This window comes from Platichthys flesus, chromosome 8 (assembly GCF_949316205.1).
Source record: "Platichthys flesus chromosome 8, fPlaFle2.1, whole genome shotgun sequence".
Classification (NCBI taxonomy): Eukaryota; Metazoa; Chordata; class Actinopteri; order Pleuronectiformes; family Pleuronectidae; genus Platichthys; species Platichthys flesus.
Window position 1 is genome coordinate 20,976,135 of NC_084952.1, and position 23,853 is coordinate 20,999,987.

General features: G+C 40.1%; 2 protein-coding genes across 6 annotated transcripts; both read left to right on the forward strand.

The window, feature by feature from the left end:
- Positions 1–597: 597 nt before the first annotated feature.
- Positions 598–17,288, forward strand: LOC133959041 (long-chain-fatty-acid--CoA ligase 1-like). 2 transcript variants are annotated; one of them, XM_062394120.1, is made up of 21 exons: positions 598–641; positions 6,801–7,223; positions 8,011–8,125; positions 8,534–8,598; positions 9,550–9,651; positions 10,036–10,135; positions 10,253–10,428; positions 10,701–10,733; positions 10,839–10,890; positions 11,445–11,518; positions 11,997–12,074; positions 12,389–12,523; positions 12,668–12,802; positions 13,158–13,253; positions 13,449–13,521; positions 13,605–13,693; positions 13,796–13,912; positions 14,376–14,519; positions 14,658–14,762; positions 15,421–15,492; positions 15,649–17,288. In XM_062394120.1, exons 2-21 carry the CDS (start codon positions 7,029–7,031, stop codon positions 15,787–15,789), a joined length of 2,097 nt encoding a protein of 698 aa, XP_062250104.1. In that variant the 5' UTR covers positions 598–641; positions 6,801–7,028; the 3' UTR covers positions 15,790–17,288. The 2 variants fall into 2 exon arrangements, with proteins under 2 accessions (XP_062250104.1, XP_062250103.1); XM_062394119.1 differs by lacking the exon at positions 11,997–12,074 and adding an exon at positions 12,180–12,257.
- A 642-nt stretch (positions 17,289–17,930) lies between these two features.
- Positions 17,931–23,660, forward strand: cenpu (centromere protein U). 4 transcript variants are annotated; one of them, XM_062393162.1, is made up of 14 exons: positions 17,931–18,136; positions 18,497–18,539; positions 18,621–18,708; positions 20,304–20,511; positions 20,595–20,774; positions 20,927–21,002; positions 21,123–21,200; positions 21,290–21,347; positions 21,666–21,792; positions 21,899–21,977; positions 22,287–22,334; positions 22,623–22,684; positions 22,947–23,103; positions 23,222–23,660. In XM_062393162.1, exons 1-14 carry the CDS (start codon positions 18,132–18,134, stop codon positions 23,345–23,347), a joined length of 1,335 nt encoding a protein of 444 aa, XP_062249146.1. In that variant the 5' UTR covers positions 17,931–18,131; the 3' UTR covers positions 23,348–23,660. The 4 variants fall into 4 exon arrangements, with proteins under 4 accessions (XP_062249146.1, XP_062249147.1, XP_062249143.1 ...); XM_062393163.1 differs by having other exon boundaries at positions 21,126–21,200; XM_062393159.1 differs by having other exon boundaries at positions 17,933–18,136; positions 21,287–21,347.
- Positions 23,661–23,853: the final 193 nt, after the last annotated feature.

Below are 23,853 nucleotides of genomic sequence, written 5' to 3' on the forward strand. Positions count from 1 at the left end.
TGCTAATCAAGTAGACTGAAGTAGAATGCAAAATGCCACTAAGGAGGTAAAGTCCAGGGTTTATGTATTTGTTTACTCTAGTTTGGTGTTAGTTTCATAGTTTGACACAAACTGATATGAAAGATTGTGCATTTAGTTTTATCTTGGTGTTTCTTAGTCTTTAACTTAACAGGCTAACTTGTCAATGTTCACATCGTATCTGGTGAGTCAGGAGAAGATTATAGACATATATTGTCTAAGTCTTTTAGAACCTGCATTCAGTGTTGCCCTTATTCCTAAAGTTATTGCTAAAATGCATGTCAAGTTTTAAGGTGGAGCCATAATCAAATGCTAAATGTTCATCCATCACTTCTATGTAAATTCATGCTCCTGTTTATACCATGACTGGAAACCAAACATTTAAGAATTCTAAAATGCCTTAAAGACAACCTGGGAACATTTACGTTGTTTAATAGTGTGTATGTATTTCTTCTTAATATGTAGCTTAAGCGTGGTTTATTCCTTGGTCAGATGAGCATCTGTGTAATGGGTCCATTTATTTTGAAACATTTGAACCGGAAGTGGTGTATTTTTCTTTTAAGTGTAACCATCTGCGCGTGGTCGATATTGGAGGAGAAGCCGGGGAGAGCTGCAGTGAACAGGTGGGAAGTTTACTAATCACTTATTGTTCGGTTTTTAAACACGTCGAGCTAAAGAACAAGCTTCTGTGGTGCATGTTGAACCAAAATGTACAAGTATACTGTAAAACAAGTAACGGTATTGTATTGAGAGACCGGTCTTAGTTTAATGTGTCGTGTTAACGCAAAAACACACGTACGAGTGACTGAAGCTTTCCGATATATTCCGTATTAGGTACTTCTAAATCGGTGCTGACTTTAATTATTACAGAGAGTGGCCTGTTCTTAAATACAACTCCAGTGATATTTGTTTGAATTCAATTCCGTTCACTTTGAACGTTAACCAGCTGCATCCGCTCATGTTCCACATGTAATGTGTGTCAGCTGGTAATTAGATAACATTTAAATGGTTCCTGACAAGTTCTAGTTTTTATGAATGAGTTTCCTCTGACATAACGGTTTGAATGGAGTCAGTCATTTACGTTACTTCCGGTCTGTTTTGGTAACGGAGTCAATGCAAACAGCTTCAGCCACTACATCACTTTGTGTGTGTGTGTGTGTGTGTGTGTGCGTGGCAGGTGGACACAGTGTACATGTGTGACTTCAGGGTCATGTATGTAGGAGCACACTGCAGGTTTTGAGGTGAAAGGTGACTTGCCTCTGATTGGCTCACATCCATCAACCCACCCTACTTTCATTGGGTGAACCTACCCTCGAGTTTACACCCGCCCACCCCTCTGTCTTTCTCTGTGGTTGTGCTCGTTATTTACACCGGGATACTCCATGCTCAACTGGTTAAAATTTAGTCACGTGCTTCAAGTGCACGCAGCATAGGAGTTTGCGCAGAGGGAGGTAGTGCAAGTGCATGAGCATAACATGGAGCTGCAGTCTGCCAGCCTGAGCAGTGATTTATTCTACATCAGTGGTTCCCAAACTTTTTACAGTCTCGTACCCCTTCAGACATTCAATCTCCAGCTACGTACCCCCCCGACGCACGTATACAGCATATAACACTTGAAACTTTTAAATTTACAGGGATTTCAGGACTCGGATGGAAGTTTAGATCAAACAGAGTTTATCGATCAATTGTCAGTTATCAATCAGTTGTTAATCATGATTGTCAGTTCCTAAACGATTGTCGGGAGAATTAACGATCGATTTTTGATTAATCGTTAATATTTTATATTAAAATGCACTATTTATAGGCTCTGTTAAAATGCAGTGAAAATATAGATCTTTATTACAAAAACAACTCTTGTTGCAGTTAAACGGGATCCGCTCATTGGTTACAGTTGAAAATATGCGCTGCTGTTCTCTTAAGCCCCGATGAGAGTGCAGCTAGCCGCTGTGAGCTAGCTGGATTTGACGGTTCTCGACCTCTCAGTCCGGTGGTTGTCACACCTCACCCAGAGCCAGCTCTGTCTGGGTCCGAAGGGGCTAACTTTGGAGCTAGACCTCCTACTTGAAGAGAGCAGTGGACTCCTCAGGCGCTCATGGAGACGTATAGCTTCGCAGTGTTGGCAGTGAATGCAACAGAATTAAGTCTATGACAAAATGTCATCTAGGAAATTCTTAAGGATCAATTAATCGATTGTCGATTAATTATGCCCATCCCTCGTTTTTACTAACAGTCACTAACCTACCTGTAACTTTTATTGGCAGTGTAATTATTTTGCTGAATATGGGTATACATGAGTATTTTTGGCAATGCGACTTGGCTATTTAGACTATTTAATATTGCATGATTATTTATAACTCAGTTTGAAAATGTAAATGGCCTTTTTCACTTTGAAAACGCAAATACAATTTTCTCCCCATGTACCCCCTGAACCACTTTGCGTACCCCTGGGGGTACATGTACCCCAGTTTGGGAACCGAGGTTCTACATAAACTGGACTCATCAGTTGTTAGTATTTAAAGTGGGGTACTGAATGTGGTGCTTGTATATGCTCAATCCCCTGAGGGTTGTAGTATTCAGAAAGTACTTACAGTATGTGAAAATACTTCCCGCAGGGGATTAAGCACAAGCAATGAACTCAGTATGTCTCATTTTCAGTATGCGAAAATACTCCCCTACTGGTAAATGCCTGTATTCAAGATGTACTCTTTGAAGTACTAGTATCAGTAACTGTACACTAAGCAAGCACTTTATTAGGAATACCCTACTAAAGACATGGCTACACATACACTTATGCTAAGGGTTTATCCAAGGTCTTAGTACACGGATGTTGAACTACATGCTAAGCCACACTGTGGATTTGCTCCAACACAGGAAGCAAACTGAAGGGAAGTGGACTGGAATCAAAGATAATAGAGCTATGCCAGACTCACTGAAACGAAGAAGCTGAACTGAAATGACAAGATGTTCTTTTTGTATTGCAGTGTCAAGACTGTGGTTCACTTTTTGAGTGTGCATCATTTATTATTAACTCTTGTGAGATATTGGATAATTTTAAGTCTAGGAAGTTATAAACACTAAAAGTTTACATGGAGCTCTTTTTACAATGCCGATCCTAAAAGATTTAGTAAAACTTGTATAATTACATCTTCCAAGTAGGTTTATGCTTTCGCCCCCTGTCTTTGTGTTTGTTGGTGGTTTTGTATGTTTGTTTGGAAGATTACACATTGAGCTCAGGGAATAATTTATGGATCTGCATGAACAAATTTGGCACATTTAAAGGATTGATATGTGTGAAATTTGGTGCGGCTTGATTGAATTGAGGGCGACTGTATGGCCTTTTAAATTAGGAACATTGTTGAGATACAGTTAATCTGGGTTGTTGGGGTCCACAGACAATTTAATCAATCACTTAACTTTGTCACACACTCACTCACTCAACTGACTGATTGATTGATTTATTTTATTTGGACATGGACATGACAATGTCATTGGACGAACCAGATGCATTGTTTACAGTGTATTAGCATAAATGCTAGTTTACAACACCTGTCCACTGTGTAAAGTAAAAAAAACAGCAGTTTATCTGTATCATGCATTTACATGCTGACACATGTGCGATGTTCTTCAGCAGTCGAACCAATTTTAACATGTCTGATTATGGATCCAGTCTTATGTATTAAGATCTAAAACAATTAGTCAAATAAGTGGTTCATCAATAGACAAAAAAAGGAATCTGTTTAATTTTAATAAATTAAACCAGTTGTCAAAAGAAAATGCTGAACAGTATCTTCTCCCAGCTTCTTAAATGTAATGATTTGCTGTTTTTTATTTAAATTGTTTTACTTATGTGTCAATAAAGGAATTGCAAAAAGTTAAGGACTATTGGATAGGCTATAAAGAATGGAAACTTACAATACAGGGAGTTTAACTGGGCTTTTTCTGTATTTTTTCACATTTCATTAATTAAAACAAATAATCCATAGCCTCTGAAACAGTAAACACAGCCCTAGTACGAAAGACACAACAGTACATGGCAGAATTCAGTGAGTCAACAGGTCGGCATCATCTCTATTCTGGAGGTTTTCCTCCGATCAGCTTTTATCTGACTGTCTAATCATCTCAGCTGACCACACACGGGTCAGGACTCATGGGTCACTGGGGTAAAGGTGACCCGAGCGAGCCACTGCTTTATCCTGCTGGCTTTTGCAGGGAAGCTGTATATCTAATAGAGTTTCAGACCCAAGATACTGATGTGTAAAGGGACAAACGTATGTTCATGCTTACTGCCGTTTTACTCTTTTAATAGTGCTCCCTCAACCTTTACTAACTCATTGATCTTGTCTTTGGATAGGGTAAACAATTGTTTACATCAAGTCTTTGAAACCGTCAGGCTGCCCGTCTTGCCACAACTAGCCAATCAGAGACCTCCCCGGAGCCAGTCTGACCTTTGATTGGTGGTTTAGCAGAGGTTATCACATCACCTTGTAACAGTCAGTGGGAGTGTTTAGTGCCAGTAGTATATCAGTGCATCTTGTTGTAGCTGCAGTCAACAGGTCATTCACAAGGGAGGCTGCTGTTTCACCTGGCTGCTCCCTGTTCCAGGTGAGGAATATTGCAGGATGGATACAGATTCATCTGTATGGTGCTCATAGAAAGTGGAAGTTGACTGACTTTGTCTTCTCTCCATGTAGTTTATTGAACGCTCTAGGCGCCAGGTCTAGTTCCATAAAAGTTTTTACAGCTGAGAGGTTAGCGGTGCTACCTATTTCTATGTCTTCTGTTAGTACTTGCAACTTGTGAAGTGTATTCAAGGTAAATTTGCAGTTATCTGTTGAGATGGCTGACTGTGGAATAAGGAGGCTGCATCATAACATTGAATAAATACCCACCTGACTGAAATAATATTAATATATAATATAATATAATTTATATGCTTAATGAATGAACAAACTAATAGATAACCTTAATTTTCAGTGCCTTTTTTTTTTTACATGCATTGCAAACACACACACGCACAGGAAATGTTGTATTTGTAACAGGCCCTTTGCATGAGATGGAAATGTTACTGTGCACTCACACTTTATAGTTTAAAATGGACTTGGACTGCTTTAGTATTTGGTGTCTTTGACCCATTTTAAACTGTCTCAGATCAAGTATAAATATGTCTCCACATCATGCGTTGTGTCCATTCTTAATTTTTTTTAAAGAACCTGTCACTGAGTAGTTTTCTCTAGCTTTGTTTGAAACTAAGTGAAAGTTAAATCTTAAGTCATTCCTGCCTAATGGCCATATGTGTGGCGTTTATCAACAGAAGGGGAGATGTCTCCCAAAAGGAAGCTTCAGTGTAGCGAAAACCATCAGCCTTTGAACACAGCAAATCTGTAGTCAGGTTATACAATACATTAATGTCTTTCTACAGAAAAGCTTTCATGAAAATATATACTTTGTCGTGTTTTTTAATTACACTAACTCTAATCAGTCAATAAGTTTGACACATTAATCACTATTTATAGTCTATTCTCCCTCAGTGTCTACCTGTAACAACATGTAATCAACATATCAGTCTCCACCAATCTAGTGAGAGTAGCCCTTCATCCCTGTCAGTCAGTCAGAGGATTGATTTTGCTTGATCAGAGTTGTCTTTAGGTTTTATCTCCAACTCTGAATCTTGGCCTAAATTCATCGTCTCTGACTCTGTTTCTAATCTATCTATCTCTTTCCTCGTGTGTGCGTGTGCGTGTGTGCGTGTGTGCGTGTGTGCGTGCGTGTGTGCGTGCGTGCGTGCGTGCGCGTGCGTGCGTGCGTGTGTGTGTGTGTGTGCGTGCGTGTGTGTGTGTGTGTGTGTGTGTGTGTGTGTGTGTGTGTGTGTGTGTGTGTGTGTGTGTGTGTGTGTGTGTGTGTGTGTGTGTGTGTGTGTGTGTGTGTGTGTGTGTGTGTGTGTGTGTGTGTGTGTGTGTGTGTGTGTGTGTGTGTGTGTGTGTGTGTGTTTGTTTGTTTGTTTGTTTGTTTGTTTGTTTGTTTGTTTGTTTGTTTGTTTGTTTGTTTGTTTGTTTGTTTGTTTGTTTGTTTGTTTGTTTGTTTGTTTGTTTGTGTGTGTGTGTGTGTGTGTGTGTGTGTGTGTGTGTGTGTGTGTGTGTGTGTGTGTGTGTGTGTGTGTGTGTGTGTGTGTGTGTGTGTGTGTGTGTGTGTGTGTGTGTGTGTGTGTGTGTGTGTGTGTGTGTGTGTGTGTGTGTGTGTGTGTGTGTGTGTGTGTGTGTGTGTGTGTGTGTAAACCTTAGTCCCCAGCTGTTAAACACAAACCAATCAATAATCTTTGATTCGACACCATCTAAACTTGTCCAGAGATAATCTGTTAAAAATAGATATATTGTGTGGTCTAATTAAGCTGTAGCATCTTCCATTGCTATTATTCTGCAGCAGCAGTGGTCTGAATTGAATGTACTCAACACCAAAGGCTGGTGGTTGCCCCTCTGTGTGCATGAGTATGAACTAAAGAAAGCATTCATATATTGATTCTTTGCATTTAAACAAAGTGAGCTTGGAACTAAAAAGCTGTTAGTTAGAACTCACTATTCATTTTTGGGGGCTGTTACTGGCACAGATATTAGAAAGAACCAATAACTTTATTGTAAATAATTATAGATATCTTCATATACAGTTTATGGTCTCTATGCTTTAAGTATTTATTTTGCCATCACAGGCAGGTTGAACCATTAGCATGTCTGTAGTCTGTTTGTTGTTGTGGAACCAATGAATGACCCGTCTTCTCCTCCTCACTCTAGGCCCTCTCCTGGCTTACACCTCTCCACACACTCCATCACCTCAGGGCATTCAGTGTAGCTCCACCTCCTCCTGAGGTCTACAGAGAGTGCTCGCTGATATCTAACACACCCTGCAGCCATTATTCCAGTGTGAAAGTCACAAACACACACACGCACAAATCTACTACTCCAAGCAAACATACAAAAAGGCCCTTCCTCTTTAAATACATTACACTCCCCAGTAGAATCATGCTGAGCAAGGAGATCTTCCAGAGGCTGAGGTTGCCAGATCTGGATGATGTTCGTCAGTACGTCAGGAGCGTCCCTGCCCCCGTGCTGGTTAGTGTGGGGGCAGTTGCTGCTGCGACCGCATACTACCTGGCAACACGCCCCAAGGCACTCCCATCAGTCTGTGACCTCCACATGCAGTCAGTTGAGGTTCCGGTGAGTTTTAAGTGTTTGAGTCAAGTTTGACAGAGGTTGCTGGTTTAGACTCTTTGTTAAAGTTATACTGTTCAGATCCAGACACAATTAATTCATAACTGAACAGTTGAAATGTCATTGAATATGAAGTGTATGAAAATGGATGGTGTCGTAACCAGATTTTATGCAGGATAGTGATGCAGATGCTTTTTATGTCTCACAACATTACTACTATATTGAAGGCCTTAAGACTTCCGTTTTATGTTGTCATCCATGCAAATTAAGCAGTTTTTTACAAAGAGCCAAATCTGCCATGATTAAAAATTGAATCACGGCTTAATGAATTTAGTGTCATTTTTCAAAACCAGCTGGGCCCTGCTAGTCCAGTTAGTAGACCATCAGGTCAGATGGCCCCATAATCTCAGCTTGAAAACAACCTGCTGATGGAACGTTGGCATTGACAGCGACTTACACATTTGGCTGGAATTAGAGGACAACAAAAAAAAATTCCATAACTGATTTACTCAGGGTGAACAACTATTTAATTTTCATAGGACAATACCCTGCCTCTTTCTGCTGTTCTCTTACAGCTATTTGTGTCCTTATGTGACTCATGGATATGCAGTATTTTATATATATTTGTGACATCGCATGGTGATAAAGTAGAAAATGTCAGTCTTTTTTGATTAACAATCAAGCAAACTTTAGCTTGACATAAATTGAATAGAGTCAAGAGACTAAATCTGATGTTGGAATTGCTGTCGGATAAATAATATAGTTTATAACCAACATTTGCGTCTTCCACCAGGGCGGAGATTTTGCACGCAGATCAACTCTTCTGAACGGAGCTGCTCACTTGTCTCATGTGTACGATGACGGCAGGACGATGTACGAGTTCTTCCTCAGAGGAGCCCGAGTCTCCAGTAAGTTACAAATAACATGGTGACATTTATTTAGACTTGCGACTGTCCAGAAAATATACAAAAGTTTCCATATACAAGGGGTTTAAACTTAATGTGCTTACTATAAGTTTTACATTACATTGTTTACTTTATTTATTGTTGTGGATGCTGATTTATTTTTTGCGAAAAGCAGTGAACATTTAGAGTCAGCAGCCATTACTGGTTACATCACGTCATCGTACCTCTACAGTAAACATTGTAATACTTCTGCTCAGTATGTACTTTTCCACTCGCAACAATATATACACTAGAGGAATGTGCATGTGTACAACATGTGTGATACGTGTTAAGTTAAATTTCTCTGTTTTTCATTGTCTTTTTTCTTCTATTCTCTTTTCCCCCATCTTTTTTTCTCCTTTCATCCTCCAGATAATGGTGCCTGTTTGGGCTCCAGGAAACCAAAACAGCCCTATGAATGGATCTCATATGGAGAGGTAAGACTCAACAACAGCAGCTCGCCTTGTAAAAACATTATGGCCTCCAGCTGGACAGCAGTTGACACATGGTGGTGGTACTGATAAAGCAGGTGGAAAGGTGGGGGAAATATGACCCCCATCTATCCTTTTATTATCTATACCACCCATTGTTAGAGAGTCTCAGGGTGAGCTGGAGCCAATCCTAGCTGCCATGGAGCAAGAGGTGGTGTACACTTTTCCAGACAAGACCTGCGGGTAAAATCTGGAGAATTGGCTATGGAGTTTACCCCCAGTTTGCCTTTCACACATGCACAACCTGGCCAGACCCTGACCAAACCGGGTTGCTGTGTGGCTAACCATCGTGCTGCCCAACATGACCTCTGTGGACTGTTATTGTGTTTGAACAGTATTTCCTCTTGCGTGAAAATATTAAAAAAGCCTTTTAGAATAATAAAAGTAATTATTTTATTTGCATAGCACTTATCTAAACAAGGTTACAAAGTGCGTCACACAAAAAAATCCTTGTCAAAAGAAACATTTACTCAAATAAAAGGCTATTCAGTTCAATAAGATAATTAGGTCAAGACCTTTAAATTTATGGAGAACCCCAACAGTCTTACACATGAAGTATAGTTATGTTGTCATGAAGCTTGCTACATAGTCTGCCCTCAGCTCTGCAGGATCTTTCAAATCTCAACTCAACCTTATAAACAAGGAATCTATACCAGAAACTTTGCCTTACAAACCCTTTTTAAAGATGTCTGGGACAAACATTTACATATTACTTTATACATCATAGCATCTATTTCTGTGTTCTGCTGGCTACTCAGGACTCTTTCTCTTGTACATCAGTACTGCTTGAATAGTAATTGTACTGTCATTACCATGTTTTACTACAATGTATTTTTTTTAAACGTAGGCATTTAAGTGATAACTGTGTGTGTGTGTGTGTACGTGCGTGTGTCTTAGGTCAAGGAGCGAGCAGAGAATCTGGGTTCCGCATTTGTTCACAAAGGACACTCCAAGACCACCGACCCCCACATCGGCATCTTCTCTCAGAACAGACCCGAGGTACACAAACGTTTGTGCATCTATCTTAGTGAGGACACTCATTGACATAATGCATTCCCTAGCCCTTTACCCTGACCATAACCATCAAACCATAAATCCCTAAACCTATTTCCAACCCTAACCCTGAAAGCAAGTCAACCTTCAAAAAGCCCATTAAAGGTGGGCCAGAAAGTGAGGACCGGCCAAAGTCCTTACTTTCCTCAAATGTCCTCACTGTAGGTTCTAGACTCCAAATACTCCTCACAAAGATATCTGTAAAAGTACCCCCACACAGAATTATTGAGTGTTTTCTTCTATTTATCTTCATATCAGTGTATTGTGATTGTAAATATAACATCATATGATCTTCATTTGTGTTTTTGTTTTATGTGCATTTGGTTTTAGTGGACCATCACTGAGCTGGCCTGTTACACATATTCACTGGTGTCAGTCCCTCTGTATGACACCCTGGGAAGAGAGGCCATTGCCTACATTATGGACAAAGGTAAACCACAGTAACAACCACCTGAATACACCTGCTTCCATTTTCTTATGTGTCTCTTAGTGTAGGTTAAGAGCTGCTGCTGATTGTTCGACATGGGTTTGTTTTTCGTTCCTGCAGCGTCCATCTACACGATTGTGTGTGACGTGGTAGAAAAAGTCAACCTAGTACTTGACTGTGCCAAGAACAGGAAACACACTGTTAAAACCATCGTTCTAATGGAGACGCCGAGTCCCGACCTGGTCAGCAGGGGGCGACAGGCTGGAATCCACATCCTCAGTCTGCAAGAGATGGAGGTCAGCAGGCTACTTCTGTCCCCACCCTTTGTCTTCGTTTATTCCTCATTCACTTCTTTTTATGTTATTGGTTTCTTTTGTTATACTGATTTGTATACAGAAGTGATCTGTTAGGTTCTATCTTTTTCTTGCTAGTTTTCCTCTTGTGTTGGATTCATTCCAGTTGTCATGCTCTTTAGTTAGCCTTTCTTTTTTTCAGTTTTTATACTTTCTTTGACCTTTTTATATTCCATATATATTAACTTAATTAACTAGAGTTTCCTGTTCTGCAGGCTATTGGGAAAGCCAACCATCACCAACCAGTGGTAGGTACTTTAAGCAGTGGCCTGTTAAATGATCTCTATCTCTATCAATGATTAAGTTGTGTGTGATTTGGCACCGTTTGACCTTTTACACCACCATCCCTCCAGCCTCCGCAGCCTGACGACATGGCAGTCATCTGCTTTACCAGCGGAACAACAGGTGAGACACACATGGAGAAAACCCATAATAAATACCATTAGTTGTGTCAAAGTGTAGTAGTTTTCCCACCAGGTAAAAACTTGTGACAACACTGGTCTTACTGAGTGAAACCTGTAACTTCAGATTTAACTATGAGCAGCTTCATTCTTCTGCTGCCCCTGAAGTTGTGCCTGAGCCTGGACAACAAACTAACCCTAACCCTTTATTTTACATGTCTGTAATAATGGAAAGTTTGTATTGTCTGCATCAGGCTTGGGTTGGGTTCAGACACAAAAAAGGAAATGCCCATTGGGTGTAGGTCGCCCTCTGCTGCTGCTTGGAACTGATATTTTATAACTGCAGCCTTAGCATTAATAATTAGTGACGTGGTTGCTGCCTCTGATGCACAAACATGTATCAAATTTTATGTCCATAAGAAATCAAACAGATGTGTGGCCGTTGGTCAACTGTATGTGATAGACCACCAGTAACACTACACTACCGTAGCAATCCTAATTTCCATCTATGCCTAAGAAATGTATACTTGCTCTCTAAAAGTGTGCTTGTACTTTCAGGAGATCCAAAGGGAGCTATGTTGACACACAGAAATATTGTGTCCAACTGCTCATCCTTCATCAAATTGACAGAGGTGAGAGAAGCTGATGAAACATGTTATGTTTTTAAGATGCTGTGAAACAACAGCTAAAATTGTCTGCTCTAACCTTTGGAATAGAAGCATTTTTAGATAAATTTAATCCAAAGGAAGAGGCAGGTTCCTTTCCCACCTCGTGATCCCTCCACAGCCTCCTCCATAAGGAGGTGGAGGCTGAGGGAGAAACCACATTATTTTCTAGTATAAACACTTCTCCTGGTGTGACACTGCTCTGTGAGCAACTGCAAATTAATTGCCAGGAGTAACTCTGAATGGCCACCAGGAGCACAAGATGGGTAGGAAAGTGAGTAAATGGCAAAAGTGAGATAAGAGCAATGGGAGCGTGCTTTTTTTACTGGAGTAATACAAGATGGAGCGGAGAGAATGAAAGTCAGACGGTGTGAGGGAAAAACCACCAACATGTATTAGGATATCGAGTGAGGGGCTTTGATAACCTCTTTGCTTTTCTCTCCAGTCATACTGTCAGACCACCTCGGAGGATGTGATGCTGTCTTATCTGCCTCTTGCCCACATGTTTGAGAGGGTGGTGGAGGTACAAACATCATCACTGATGTCTTTCTCTCCCTGTCTGTTCTTGTGTGTGTGTGTGTACCTGTGTGTCCATGTTTTCCTTTGCATGTGTGTGAACTTGTTTTAGAGTTGGTATCCTTTTAGTTCCAGTGATGTCCACATATCCTTCCTGCCGTTGGCTCATATGTTTGAGAGAGTATCCCAGGTATGATCTCTTAGTTAATTTTGTCACACTTTGTTTAGGATAAATCTGTATTCCTACAACTTTTCTATAATAACTCACTCTTCACTTTTCTCTTCTGCATCTCTCATCACTCACTCGCGTTCTGCTGACAGGGAGTGATGTTAGTCCATGGAGCCAGGATCGGCTTTTTCCAGGGAGACATTCGTCGGCTGACAGACGACCTGAACACACTGAAACCGACTGTGTTTCCTGCGGTGCCCCGAGTCCTCAACAGAATGTATGATAAGGTAGGTGGACACACAGATGTAAGGACAAAGGGTTAAAGCCGAGCTCATGCTGCTGCTGAATGTCTGACATTGCTCATATTAACATTTAAACTAGCAATACTTGCAATACTTATAACTAAGCTGTGTGTGTTTGTGTGTTTGTAGATCTTTGGCAAGGCTAACACCACTTTGGAGCGCTGGCTGCTGGGGTTTGCCTACAGGAGAAAGGAGGCAGAGCTGAAGCAAGGCATCGTGAGGAGAGACAGTATCTGGGATCGACTAATCTTCAGGAAGGTCCAGGTATGCAGAACCAGCACATTTACAACTGCTGTTTGACACAGCACAGTTAAACTCCTACATGTCCAAGGGGGGATGATACAACTTTCCGAATAGTTATTAGATTTGGTTGATTATTAAAGTGGAGTCTGTTCTTTGCTTGCAAGCCCCTTTACACTGGGATTTGTCCTATTGTGAGAAAAATGTGTTAAAATGACTTGTCAACTGAAGTGCTTGTCTCAGACTGCTTTGTGTGCATGAGTTAGGGGTTTTCATAGGATAAGATTTGTGCTGATGGTAACTCGAGCTGATGTTGTGACTGTGCTGTCATCTCTTTATCGTAAATGCAAGCATTAATGAAGTTTGCTGCCCTCTACAGGACAGCCTTGGTGGTCGTGTTCGTCTCATGTTCACAGGAGCCGCTCCCATCTCTCCTGTTGTTCTCACTTTCCTCAGAGCTGCAATAGGCTGTCAGGTAACAAACACACACTCACCAGTGAGTCCTTGTTTCACATGTTTTGTCATCTTTCCTGGATTTCTGTATCGTATCACAACATTCTGCCATCGGGTCTGTGATCAGGTCCACATCCATCTATGCTCAATAGCGCTACACTGCAAAGTGTTTGCTTGTTAAAGGATAATTATCATCTTAGTTTGTGTTCTCTTTCAGTTCTATGAAGGCTATGGACAAACCGAGTGCACTGCTGGCTGCACAATGAACATCCCAGGAGACTGGAGCGCGGGTACGAGTTTCTTTTTTCTTTGTAAACCATGACACGTAAATTATTCAGCAGAACAAGAACTGAACTGAACCTCACGTCACTAGGTCATGTTGGAGCTCCTCTGCCCTGTAACTCAATCAAACTTGTGGATGTGCCTGAGATGAACTATCTGGCGGTAAACGGAGAGGGCGAGGTAAAACACCATGACCAATGAGTCACCACAGAGATGCTGTCTTTTAAATGTTTATATGGTAATGTTTGTCATTCACAACTGTGTTTCCATGTTGGTTTCTAGGTGTGTGTGAAGGGTACCAATGTGTTCAAGGGCTATCTGAAGGACCCAGTGAAGACAGCAGAGACTATTGATGCAGATGGATGGGTTCACACAGGAGACGTTGGAAAATGGCTTCCAGTAAGTTCATGCAATTAAGGTTCATACTCGTGCATTCTTTTATAACACCCTCACTTTTTTTTACTCATCACCAAACTTACGTACACAAACTTTGATGAAAGCTCATTACATTTACCTTGAATGAAAAAAAAAGAAAAAAAAAAAAAAAAAAAAAAAAAAAAACAACACACTAACTACTTTTTGAAACTAACACTTTACTAGCACTTAAATGGCACTTACTTATAGCACTTTGTAGTTTTGCTTTATTTGAAGAAATTGTATTTTCTTGATTCTTGTCGTCCTTGGTATGTACCCTCGGGTTTGAATGCACTTATTGTAAGTCGCTTTGGATAAAAGCGTCAGCTAAATGAAATGTAATGTAATGTAATGTAATTTAGCGAGATTTTTAAGTTTTTTGATTCTCTGACAGCTTGTTGCCAGTTTAATTTGTACAGGCATTAATACTTTGTGAATGTGTTCCCAGAATGGTACACTGAAGATTGTGGACAGGAAGAAGCACATCTTTAAGCTGGCACAGGGGGAGTACATTGCTCCTGAAAAGATCGAAACTATCTACCTGAGGAGTGATGCAGTGGCACAGGTCTTTGTGCATGGAGACAGCCTGCAGGTGGGTGGAGAACATTTTCCTGTGTCTGTGTGTCAAAGCTTTGTTGAACTATTTCTGTAACTTCAGAATTTCTCAGTGGAATGGGTGCATAGGCTCACACAGGCTAACCCACACTTTGACTTTCACGATTACCTCCAGGCATGTCTGGTAGCAGTGGTGGTCCCCGACCATGACTTCCTATCTGGCTGGACCAAGAAGACATTGGGCCTGGAGGGCAACTACCAGGATCTATGTGGCAGAGCGGTACAGTTTAATTTTTTTTTTACTTCCTTGTTTCAGCAGAATAAGCAACGCCCCATTTTATCAAGGAACATAAATAAGAATTCATCAGGTTTTTTAGAAAGATCAGCTCTTGGATGACAGTTTAGAGAACTAAGTGGACCACTGTTGTAGTCTGATGTTAAATTGAAAACGTTATGTTATAAATTACAGCACACTTTTATTACAGTAACAGTCATGAAATCTTTTAAAGCACATATCATGAGGTTAGTGAAGATGCACACCTCTAGTCTCACAGTAATAGAATCTATAGAAATTAAATTCTTCGAGATGCATTGATAATTGTTTTATAATTGAATCGTAGCCCTCTAAATTGGAATCAAAATGTGAGGTGCCTAGAGATCCCTAGAGACAGTTGATCATTCATGTCATGTACGAAGTGAATTGTTGTAAAAAATGTCCACATTAAGGAAAAATCTTGAAACTTTTTCTTGACCAAAAGCAACCTTAGCGCTGGCTGCAAAAGTCAGATGAAAGATAAATGAAAAAGAGTTTAGAACTGAACCAGTGTTGGGACTTGGGACAGATTATCATTTACCATTGCCCATCTACTCCAGGTCAATTGAAGGAACTTATGAGACCATCATTATGAGTTCCTCCCTTTTTTTCACCATCTGCACAGGATGTGAAAGCAGCCATCTTGGAGGACATGGTGCGGCTGGGAAAGGAAGGAGGCCTCAAGTCCTTTGAGCAGGTAAAACAATGGCTCATAACTCAGCTCAGAGTTGAAATATCTGTAACTATCTTTGTTGCATTTTTACAACCTTCGTTCAGATATGAAATACTTTTCGGGAAGTGAAACATTATCCATCTCTACAACACAACCTGGCAACTTGTGTGTGTCCCTCAGGTGAGGGCCACCTACATCCACACCGAGCTGTTCTCAATCGAGAACGGCCTTCTCACTCCAACGATGAAGGCCAAGAGGAACGAACTGCGGCAACACTTCAGACCCCAGATAGAAGAGCTGTACGCTGGGATCACAATGTAGAAGGAGCGGGGAGACAACTGAACCAAGAGCTCCTCCAAACTTGTTTTCCGATGGACAGCAAAGGAAAAAGGGGGATCGGAGAAGGACAAGGAGGGGGACAAGCTGACGCACACAAGGAAGTAAAAGAAGAGAGTCATCCACCTGCTCAGTCCTCAGTAACAAGTTAAACAACAGGAAGAGGGTGTCATGTAGCTTTTAATGAAACTTGACTCAGAGCATTCTGAACAGAAACGCACAAAAACTTTGAGGAACAGAGTAGATTTTATCTTTAAAATAAACGAGGCCACTGATTGAAGGGCTTTGCCGAAGTTATGTTCAGTTTTCGTCTCCAATGATGCATTTTAAAGGGAAACAGTTCTTCACTGTGGCATCAGATATCTCAGGAATTCTGTGGCATGAACCACACATAGCACCTCACACACACACAGACTCTCACACACACACACACACACACACACACATTCACACACTTTCTAACTTAAAGGATGAAGAGGGAACACTTCACTGAGGGTCAGAGTGATGACTTATGTCACACAAACACCCTGACACAACATGAACATTTCAGGGGTTTTGACAGTTGTTGTCAGATTGTATTTCACCATTTAAGTTTGTTCAATTGGAGTTGAAATCCACATTGGATGCATGGATTATAACAGTTTTGTTCTTAAGTATGAGCCATATTGAAACTGCACAAACAAACTTAGCTGTTCACGGAGCACAGACACACTCAGGGCGATATTTGTAATTTATCTATGTTTATAACAGGAACAGAGGAGATGCGTGGAGTCAGGAGTGTCATAAAAAAGAACAAATCTGAGAGAATAGGGAAATAAATATTAGAAATAATTAAAAGAAGTAAATAAGAATGTTAAAACAAAGAGAAATTATACAATAATTAAATGAACAAATTAGAAACAAATAATTACAAGCATTTTCACATTTATATTTTAATTAATATCTTTTGAAAAAGCATTGCTTTATTTTTGCATATAAATGACACTTTCTGTAAATATTTTTAGAGATTTTACTTATTTGTATCCTTTTTTACCTTAATGCAAAAACAATGGGGATATAGAACAAGGGAAAGTAAAGGGATAAGAGGACATAATATGAAGTTGGTTAAATAAATGAGTAATCAATAGATATATTTTTAGACTTAAATAATTAGAACTGGAAGGAAATTAAATATTTTTAATATTTAGTTGTAATACACATTGTGCATTTATTTATTATTTTATGTATTTTCCCATTAAACCTCTTATTTCACAGATTTTTTTTTCATGGCACTGACTCCATTTCTTGAATTGTTACATGTAACTTATGTTACGTTGAAAAGACACATTTCTTAATTTTACTTGCAATCTCAGTGTAATGATCTTGAAAGTTTATGATGAATTTAATGGAAGTACTTTTAACAGTGTCTCACTAACTGACCTAACTGTTTTTACGATCATCTTGGACTTGTTTTGCAAAACTTGAATAAAAAATAATTTTAAATAGCTGAGTGATCTCATTAGTTTGTGTTGCTTGAAAGTATTTAGATCAGTAACCCAGTTTTATTGAATCCTGTCATCTATACTCCAAATGATTTGATTTATTAGTGTCAATGCACGTTACCTACTTAAGTAAACTATTTAAGCAAAATGTACCCATTAAATAACAATCACAGGGAACCCGGTGAGAAGAAATTATTATCCAGGCTACGTTTTGGTTGTACAGGATTATGAAACGTTGATAAGGGATGATGTGACATTTAAGAACATGTTCTGCTTTTTCCTCTAAAATATACAGACAGAAGGGAACTGATACAGAATCTTGCAGGTTAGAAAGTTCCATTTGGCTTTACGTGATCTTTTCCCCGAAAATTGGGTACAGGGGGTATCGTTTGTTTTCCAATATCTCATGAGAACCAAATTGATCGAGAAGATTTATATTACACCCATTTAACTTTACTCTCCGTACCACTTGGTGGCGGTAATGCGTCATTCCGTTGTTTGGCCATAAAACAAGAGAAGAACGATGACTGGGGTTTTCAGATTCATCCCTCCGTAGGGACCAATGTGTCAGATAACCCGCTCACAATAGGCTTTGATTGTTTTAATATAAAGTATATATTGCCTATACCACAGTATTAGGAAATCAAATTGAGTTTTTTTTTTTGTTTAAGCCATTCTTAGCAGTATATTTGTGTTTGCTTGATAGAATTGTTCCACCTCCCACCAGCCCTGTGTGAAGTGGTACAGTCCAGGAACTCAAACCATTTTGCGGGAAGCTGTGAGGAAACTACGAGCAGCGGATTGTTTACAAAGTTTAACCTGATATTAAAGCTTCAGTCCTTCAACATGAGGTGAGAAAGATCCAGCATTAGTTTTGAATTAACCTGTCACACCCGTCGCTTTGTCGTTTGTTGGAAGAGTCACAACATTTCATGGAGTAACGCTCGAACTAGGGGAAAACCAGGGTTTCGTTCGGGGATTAGCAGAGCTGCAATCGTAATAAAAAAGTACGCTGTGAGTTTGTATGTAGCTTATTTAGCCACATACGCTGTGAGTTTGTATGTAGCTTATTTAGCCACATGACAAACACTACACGAAGCTGGAGCTGAAGTGTCTCCTCTGGGAAGATGCTCAGGTTGGGGGTGTCACCTGTAGCTGCTCATATTCTGATGATGATGATGATGAAGGATCTATATTCTCTCTGTCCACAGTGCCACAAAGGGCAGAAGAGCCAAGGCCCCCCAAGAGAGTCAAGTGAGTCCCTGTACTATGATTGTTAATGTCCTGTCAATTTTTTTTTATTTAATTTTAGATTTATTTTGTGTTTGACTGCAGAAAGCTTCGCCTGTGGATTCGCCAGAGGCTTCCAACCTGTCTATCATAGACAAAGCTTCCTTCATGGAGGGGCTGCAGCTGAACGATGGTGACTCTTTGCACTGCACATCCCTCTAGTCCACAACACACACACCAAACAAGTTCCCGCCTCTAAACATTTATGGAGATGTTTATGTAGCGCACATGCAGATTGTATTTGTAGTAATAATGATAATACATTGTATTACATTGTATGACACCTTGTAATATGTCATAAATAATCCCATTATCCATCAAGGAGATACAATAATTACAATCAGCTTAAGAGACACATACACCTCAATACGCAAGAATAGTTAAAAAAAACTCTAACCAGTTAAATCAGGTTAAGCGGCAAAGACACCTAAGAGTAACCAAAGGCTCATCAAATACCAAAGGTTAAAATCTGATTAGTGAAGGATGGATAAGATGGTATCTATGGTAGACTGATCTAGGTGATTTTCAGAGTTGTAGCGAGTCATAACATATTTGATTTCTCAGTAAAGACCGAGGCCACCTGGAGCAAACTAACAGATGTTATGGTTTCTTCAATCTATAAAACGGAGTGTCCTGCAGTATGGCATCAGTGCCTAGCAGTCTTGTCTCTCTACTCAGCTTGAAGCTTGATGAGGTGGACTCCTTCTACTCATCTGCTCAAAGATTGTGGGTCAAGTGCTTGGCTCGACTATTCAGGCTGCATCCTTCAAATTAATGTAGACTCTGGCTGATATTAAATCCGACCACTCTTATTCCCTATTATAGCAGCTTTTTTCATCAAGCAGAAGATTTCGATTTGACTGATCTGACTGCGGAACTCATTTCTCCCTTAGTTTGTACAGGTTAGAGTTCAATCTCTAAATTGGTCTCAGTGTCCCTGTGTGGACTGAGCACAGGACGTCAAAGTATAAGGAGCTGATATAGCAATTGTGTATTAATGTAATTAGGCTGTTGATTTATTTATTTCCTCAATCCTTGTTGTGCACGATCACCTCAGTGACGACTCTGACACCAGTGCACTGCCCATCTCTATTTTAATGAAGGTGATGCTATCGATTGCTCTGCAGCCACTTGAACATAATGTGTGATACAATAAGTGTGAATTAATATTTGCTTTGTGGTTTGGTTTCATGTTTTGTGAAGACACAGTTCAGAAGAGCATTCTGATGTCAAAGAGCTCCCTTGTCATATCTTATCTGTGTGTTTCTCTATAATACCCATAGTACTGTCATGCAAGGGGTTGATATAGGTAGTTATGTAACAATAACTTGTGGTAGTTACAAGTTTCCAGCCCTATTTTGATACCATACAGTGGCTGAAAAAATACGCTGGGGGTTGATGGCTTGATTGAAGCCAAATTAAAATCCACCAGATGCAGATTTTTATTTTAATCCACATGAAATCTCACACACTCGTTGAATCAAAAACCTTTTTTTTATTTTTTTAAAGCATCACTCATATTCTCTAAGGTATCAACGAAAATGTTTATAAATCCTGCACCCACCCCCTGATCAGGATCTACACCATCATTTAATCGCTTCTTCCCAGACCCATACTTCATCCTACCACCAAGTTTTGTATCCTACTCACAGAAAGTTAACATGTTACTACAGATGAGCAGATAGTTTATTGCACATTAACTTGTTTTCTTTGTACTGTCCTGCCTAGGTAACCGTCTGCACAGTACCGCCATGGAGGAAGATTTAAACGTCTTAGTGGAGGGACAGATGGACAAAGGAAAAGCAGGAAGAGGGGACGATCATCAGATGTTGAAGAAGAAACAGCGTGGAGCTGCGGTGAGGAGGGAGGTCCCAGAGACGGGAGGAGAGAAAAGGAAGATAAGTAGGAGAAATCCTGCAGAGAAGTCCAAAGCCAGGTATGGTTAAAGAAATGTGTGTGCTGCAGTAATATTTTTGGATTATGATTAAGTAGATTGTCTTTGCTGTCTGTGCTGAAAAGACCTAAGAAAGGAGCAAAAGGAGAGAAAAAAAAGGGAGAACCTGAACCGGAAGTCCCTGCCAGTGCTGAGTCTGACACCAGCGTCACCCCCCACACAAGCACCAAGCCTCCCCAAAAGGCCAACATTCGCAGACAAGTAATTGGGAAGAGGAGGAGTGCCGGAAAAACCTCTGCATCGAGGTGAGGTCACATAGAGAAGCTACTGACAATTTTAAAGTGATAAAAAAAAAACTTGTCGGGACAACCTACTTGACCTTATGGCCTTTTTATGAGACATGTTGACCTGCCTGTCTTCCTGTCAATTTCCTCATCTGTCTATGTCTCTCAACAAGGCCATTGAAAAAGCAGCAGACGAAGGACATGAAGAGAAGGAACGAATCAGACAGTGGAAACTCCAATGACTCTGAGGTATAGCGTGGACGAACCTGTGCTTCAGTTATCTAGTAATACTGTCGTGATAAAAACGCCACATCAAAACTTGGGGAACTTCTTGTGATGATGGATGAATTTTGATCTTTTTTCATTCAGCAGGAATCAAACACAGGCCAGCTCAGCCGTAGTAGAGTCCTGTCCTCTGATGAGGAGGTGGACAAAGACACAAATTGGGTATGGAGCGACTTCTGCAGTGGGCTTTAACAAACGCAATCAGTTTGTAGTTTCTTTTCATCTCTATCTTCATCTCTTTCATTCAGAAGCCAAGTCCAAAGAAGGCCAGAGTATTTGATTTTGGCAAAAGCAGAAAGTCTTCATCAGGTGAGGATAAAGGGTACAAGAGGATGGTGTCATTTAGGCTCTCAACACCAAAGACAACTTTGTGAGACCACATAAAAAATACAAATCTAACACCAACTCCATTAACACCACCTAGTGTTTCAAACTGTCTCATTTAGAGAGTCAACCTTTTGGGACATCTCTACATCATGACACTTATATATAATTGAAAAGGTCGACACCCTCTTGGAATGATGTGGTTTGGTATCATGTGTTTCTTTTGGGGAGGAGGGTTTGGGGGGTTCGATGTAGGTCCCTCGAAACACACCTGACCATAATAAACCTACTTCTACCCTGAAGGCAGCGCATCTGCAGGAGCTGCTAGTTCCAACACAGATAAACAGAGGAGCAAAAGATTTGGTCATCGGGCAACAACAGATTTAGAGGTGGTGCTGTATTCCTTCCTCGATTTCTGCGACGAGTACAGGTACATTTCTACTTCTAAGCACTTACTCTTCTCAAATATCTATAAGGTCTGTTTAATGGTGCAGTTAGGTGACATTCTTTGTGTCTGTGTGTCTGTTTGTTGTCAGTGAGTCTGTGGCATCTAAATCGGTCAAACAGTCCATCGATTCCTTCTCCTCCAATGTGAAAGAGCAAATCTTGGAAAAGGTCAGACATTGTGAAATACTTGTAAGACTAGGACTAGTGTGACACTTCAGAGTTTATTAGTCATCTCGTTGATAACCTCAAGTCTAAAGTGCATAAATGCCAGTGGCGTGTTTTTGATCTGATAAGAGAGTTGTGATTTATCCACACTGGATTTCCAACTACATTTATAACTTCATGCCAAAAATGTTGCAAAGATATATATGTCCAGAACTATATATATATAATAAATGTACATATATGTGTAAGTAAGTAAGTCATTTTAATTTCATTGTAATACACAAGTTTTGTCTGGTGTTTCTGCTTTCCAAGGTCTCAACGTACAAGGAGCTCAGGGTTCTAAAGAGAGAAAACGCCAAGGTAACTATGGCAAACTGCAAAAATAAAAAGGCTAAATACTTCATCACCTCCTGTTTGAGTTTAACATTCATGGCAACATAGCCGACTTATTGTTGTGATTTCTTTACTTTATATCTTGTGACATTTGTGATTAATCAGCGATTTGCTGATAAAAAATATGCGGGTGGGATTTCATTACTTTAGCGGCTTTTCATCATGACTTCATAATTGTAGTTTGTTTGATAGTGACTGGTTTATAAGCAAATACATATGAGACAATCTGTGTGTGTCTGTGTGTGTCTGTGTCAGGTGGCTTCTTTGATAAGCACAAAGACAAAGCGACTGTTGGATGCCAAACATGAGCTGATGAGGTAAGAGGCAGCTCAGACACCAATAATGACCATTTATTATTCTTAGGTTTTTATGTGCATAAGCTAAACATAAAGTAATGAGTCATTAAAAATGTCCACAGTGTTGTCAGCTAGATGTATACCTAAGTCAAAAAATTATCTTTTCAATGTTAACAATTTTCATCAGTAACCTTCCTTCCCTAAAAAGTGAAAGTAAAAGTTCCTGTAAAGGTTGTGTAATTTAGTCCTCATACTGACCTTTACACTGCTGGTTGGTCGACAGAGCAGAGAGAGCGGTGACGCTGCTACAAAAGGAGGAATCTGAACTTGAGCTGCGTTTAGAAGATCTAAGACGAAGCCGTGCCTTCCTCCATGACATCAGAGAGCTCAACCAGCATTACCTAGACTACCGACAACAACACCCCAAAGAGCAAGAGATGGTACGGACGCACAATAATGACGTGAAAGTTTACTTTTAGAAGTCATAGAAAAATATGCAGTAAAACTCCTATATCAACACTCTCTCTCCTTTCCCCTCGTCCTCCTCCTCTGGTGCAGTACGGGGCTTCCAGCTTACCAGCCCTGCTGCTGGAGACGAAGCATGTTCAGGCGGCAGAGCATCAGCTGAAAACACTCAATGACCAAATGGAACAGAGGCTGAAGAAGATTGAGACTTGTAATTAATACACTGTTGAATATTGTCATACATACAGATATACACACACACTCAAAGCATATACAGTATGTTGTATATTAAATATGAGCTGTACTAAAACTAATGGATTTTAAGGCCAGAAGCAGCTCGACATTTTGAATTACACTTAGTAAACCTACACCATTTTGTCCACTCAGACCAGAAGTAGCTCACTGTTTGTTTACATGTTTCAAAGTATTAAAAGCATATTTCCTGTCTTTGTGTCATTCGATCTGTATAAACAGGATGTACATAAATGTTTCCTTTATTGTGCTGTTGAAATGCCTTAAGTAAAAAAAAGATTTTTGCCTAACATAAAAACCTATCAGTGTGTTTTTCGTCTGCTATTATACAGGTGTTACAGTTATGTGTTGCATGTATTACTTATGTTGTGGGGGACCTACATGAGAGTGAAATTGTTCCTTGTTCCTCACTGCATTTTCATCTTGAGCGACCGCTCCTGACACGCCACAGCTGATTGGTAGTGACGGCAACT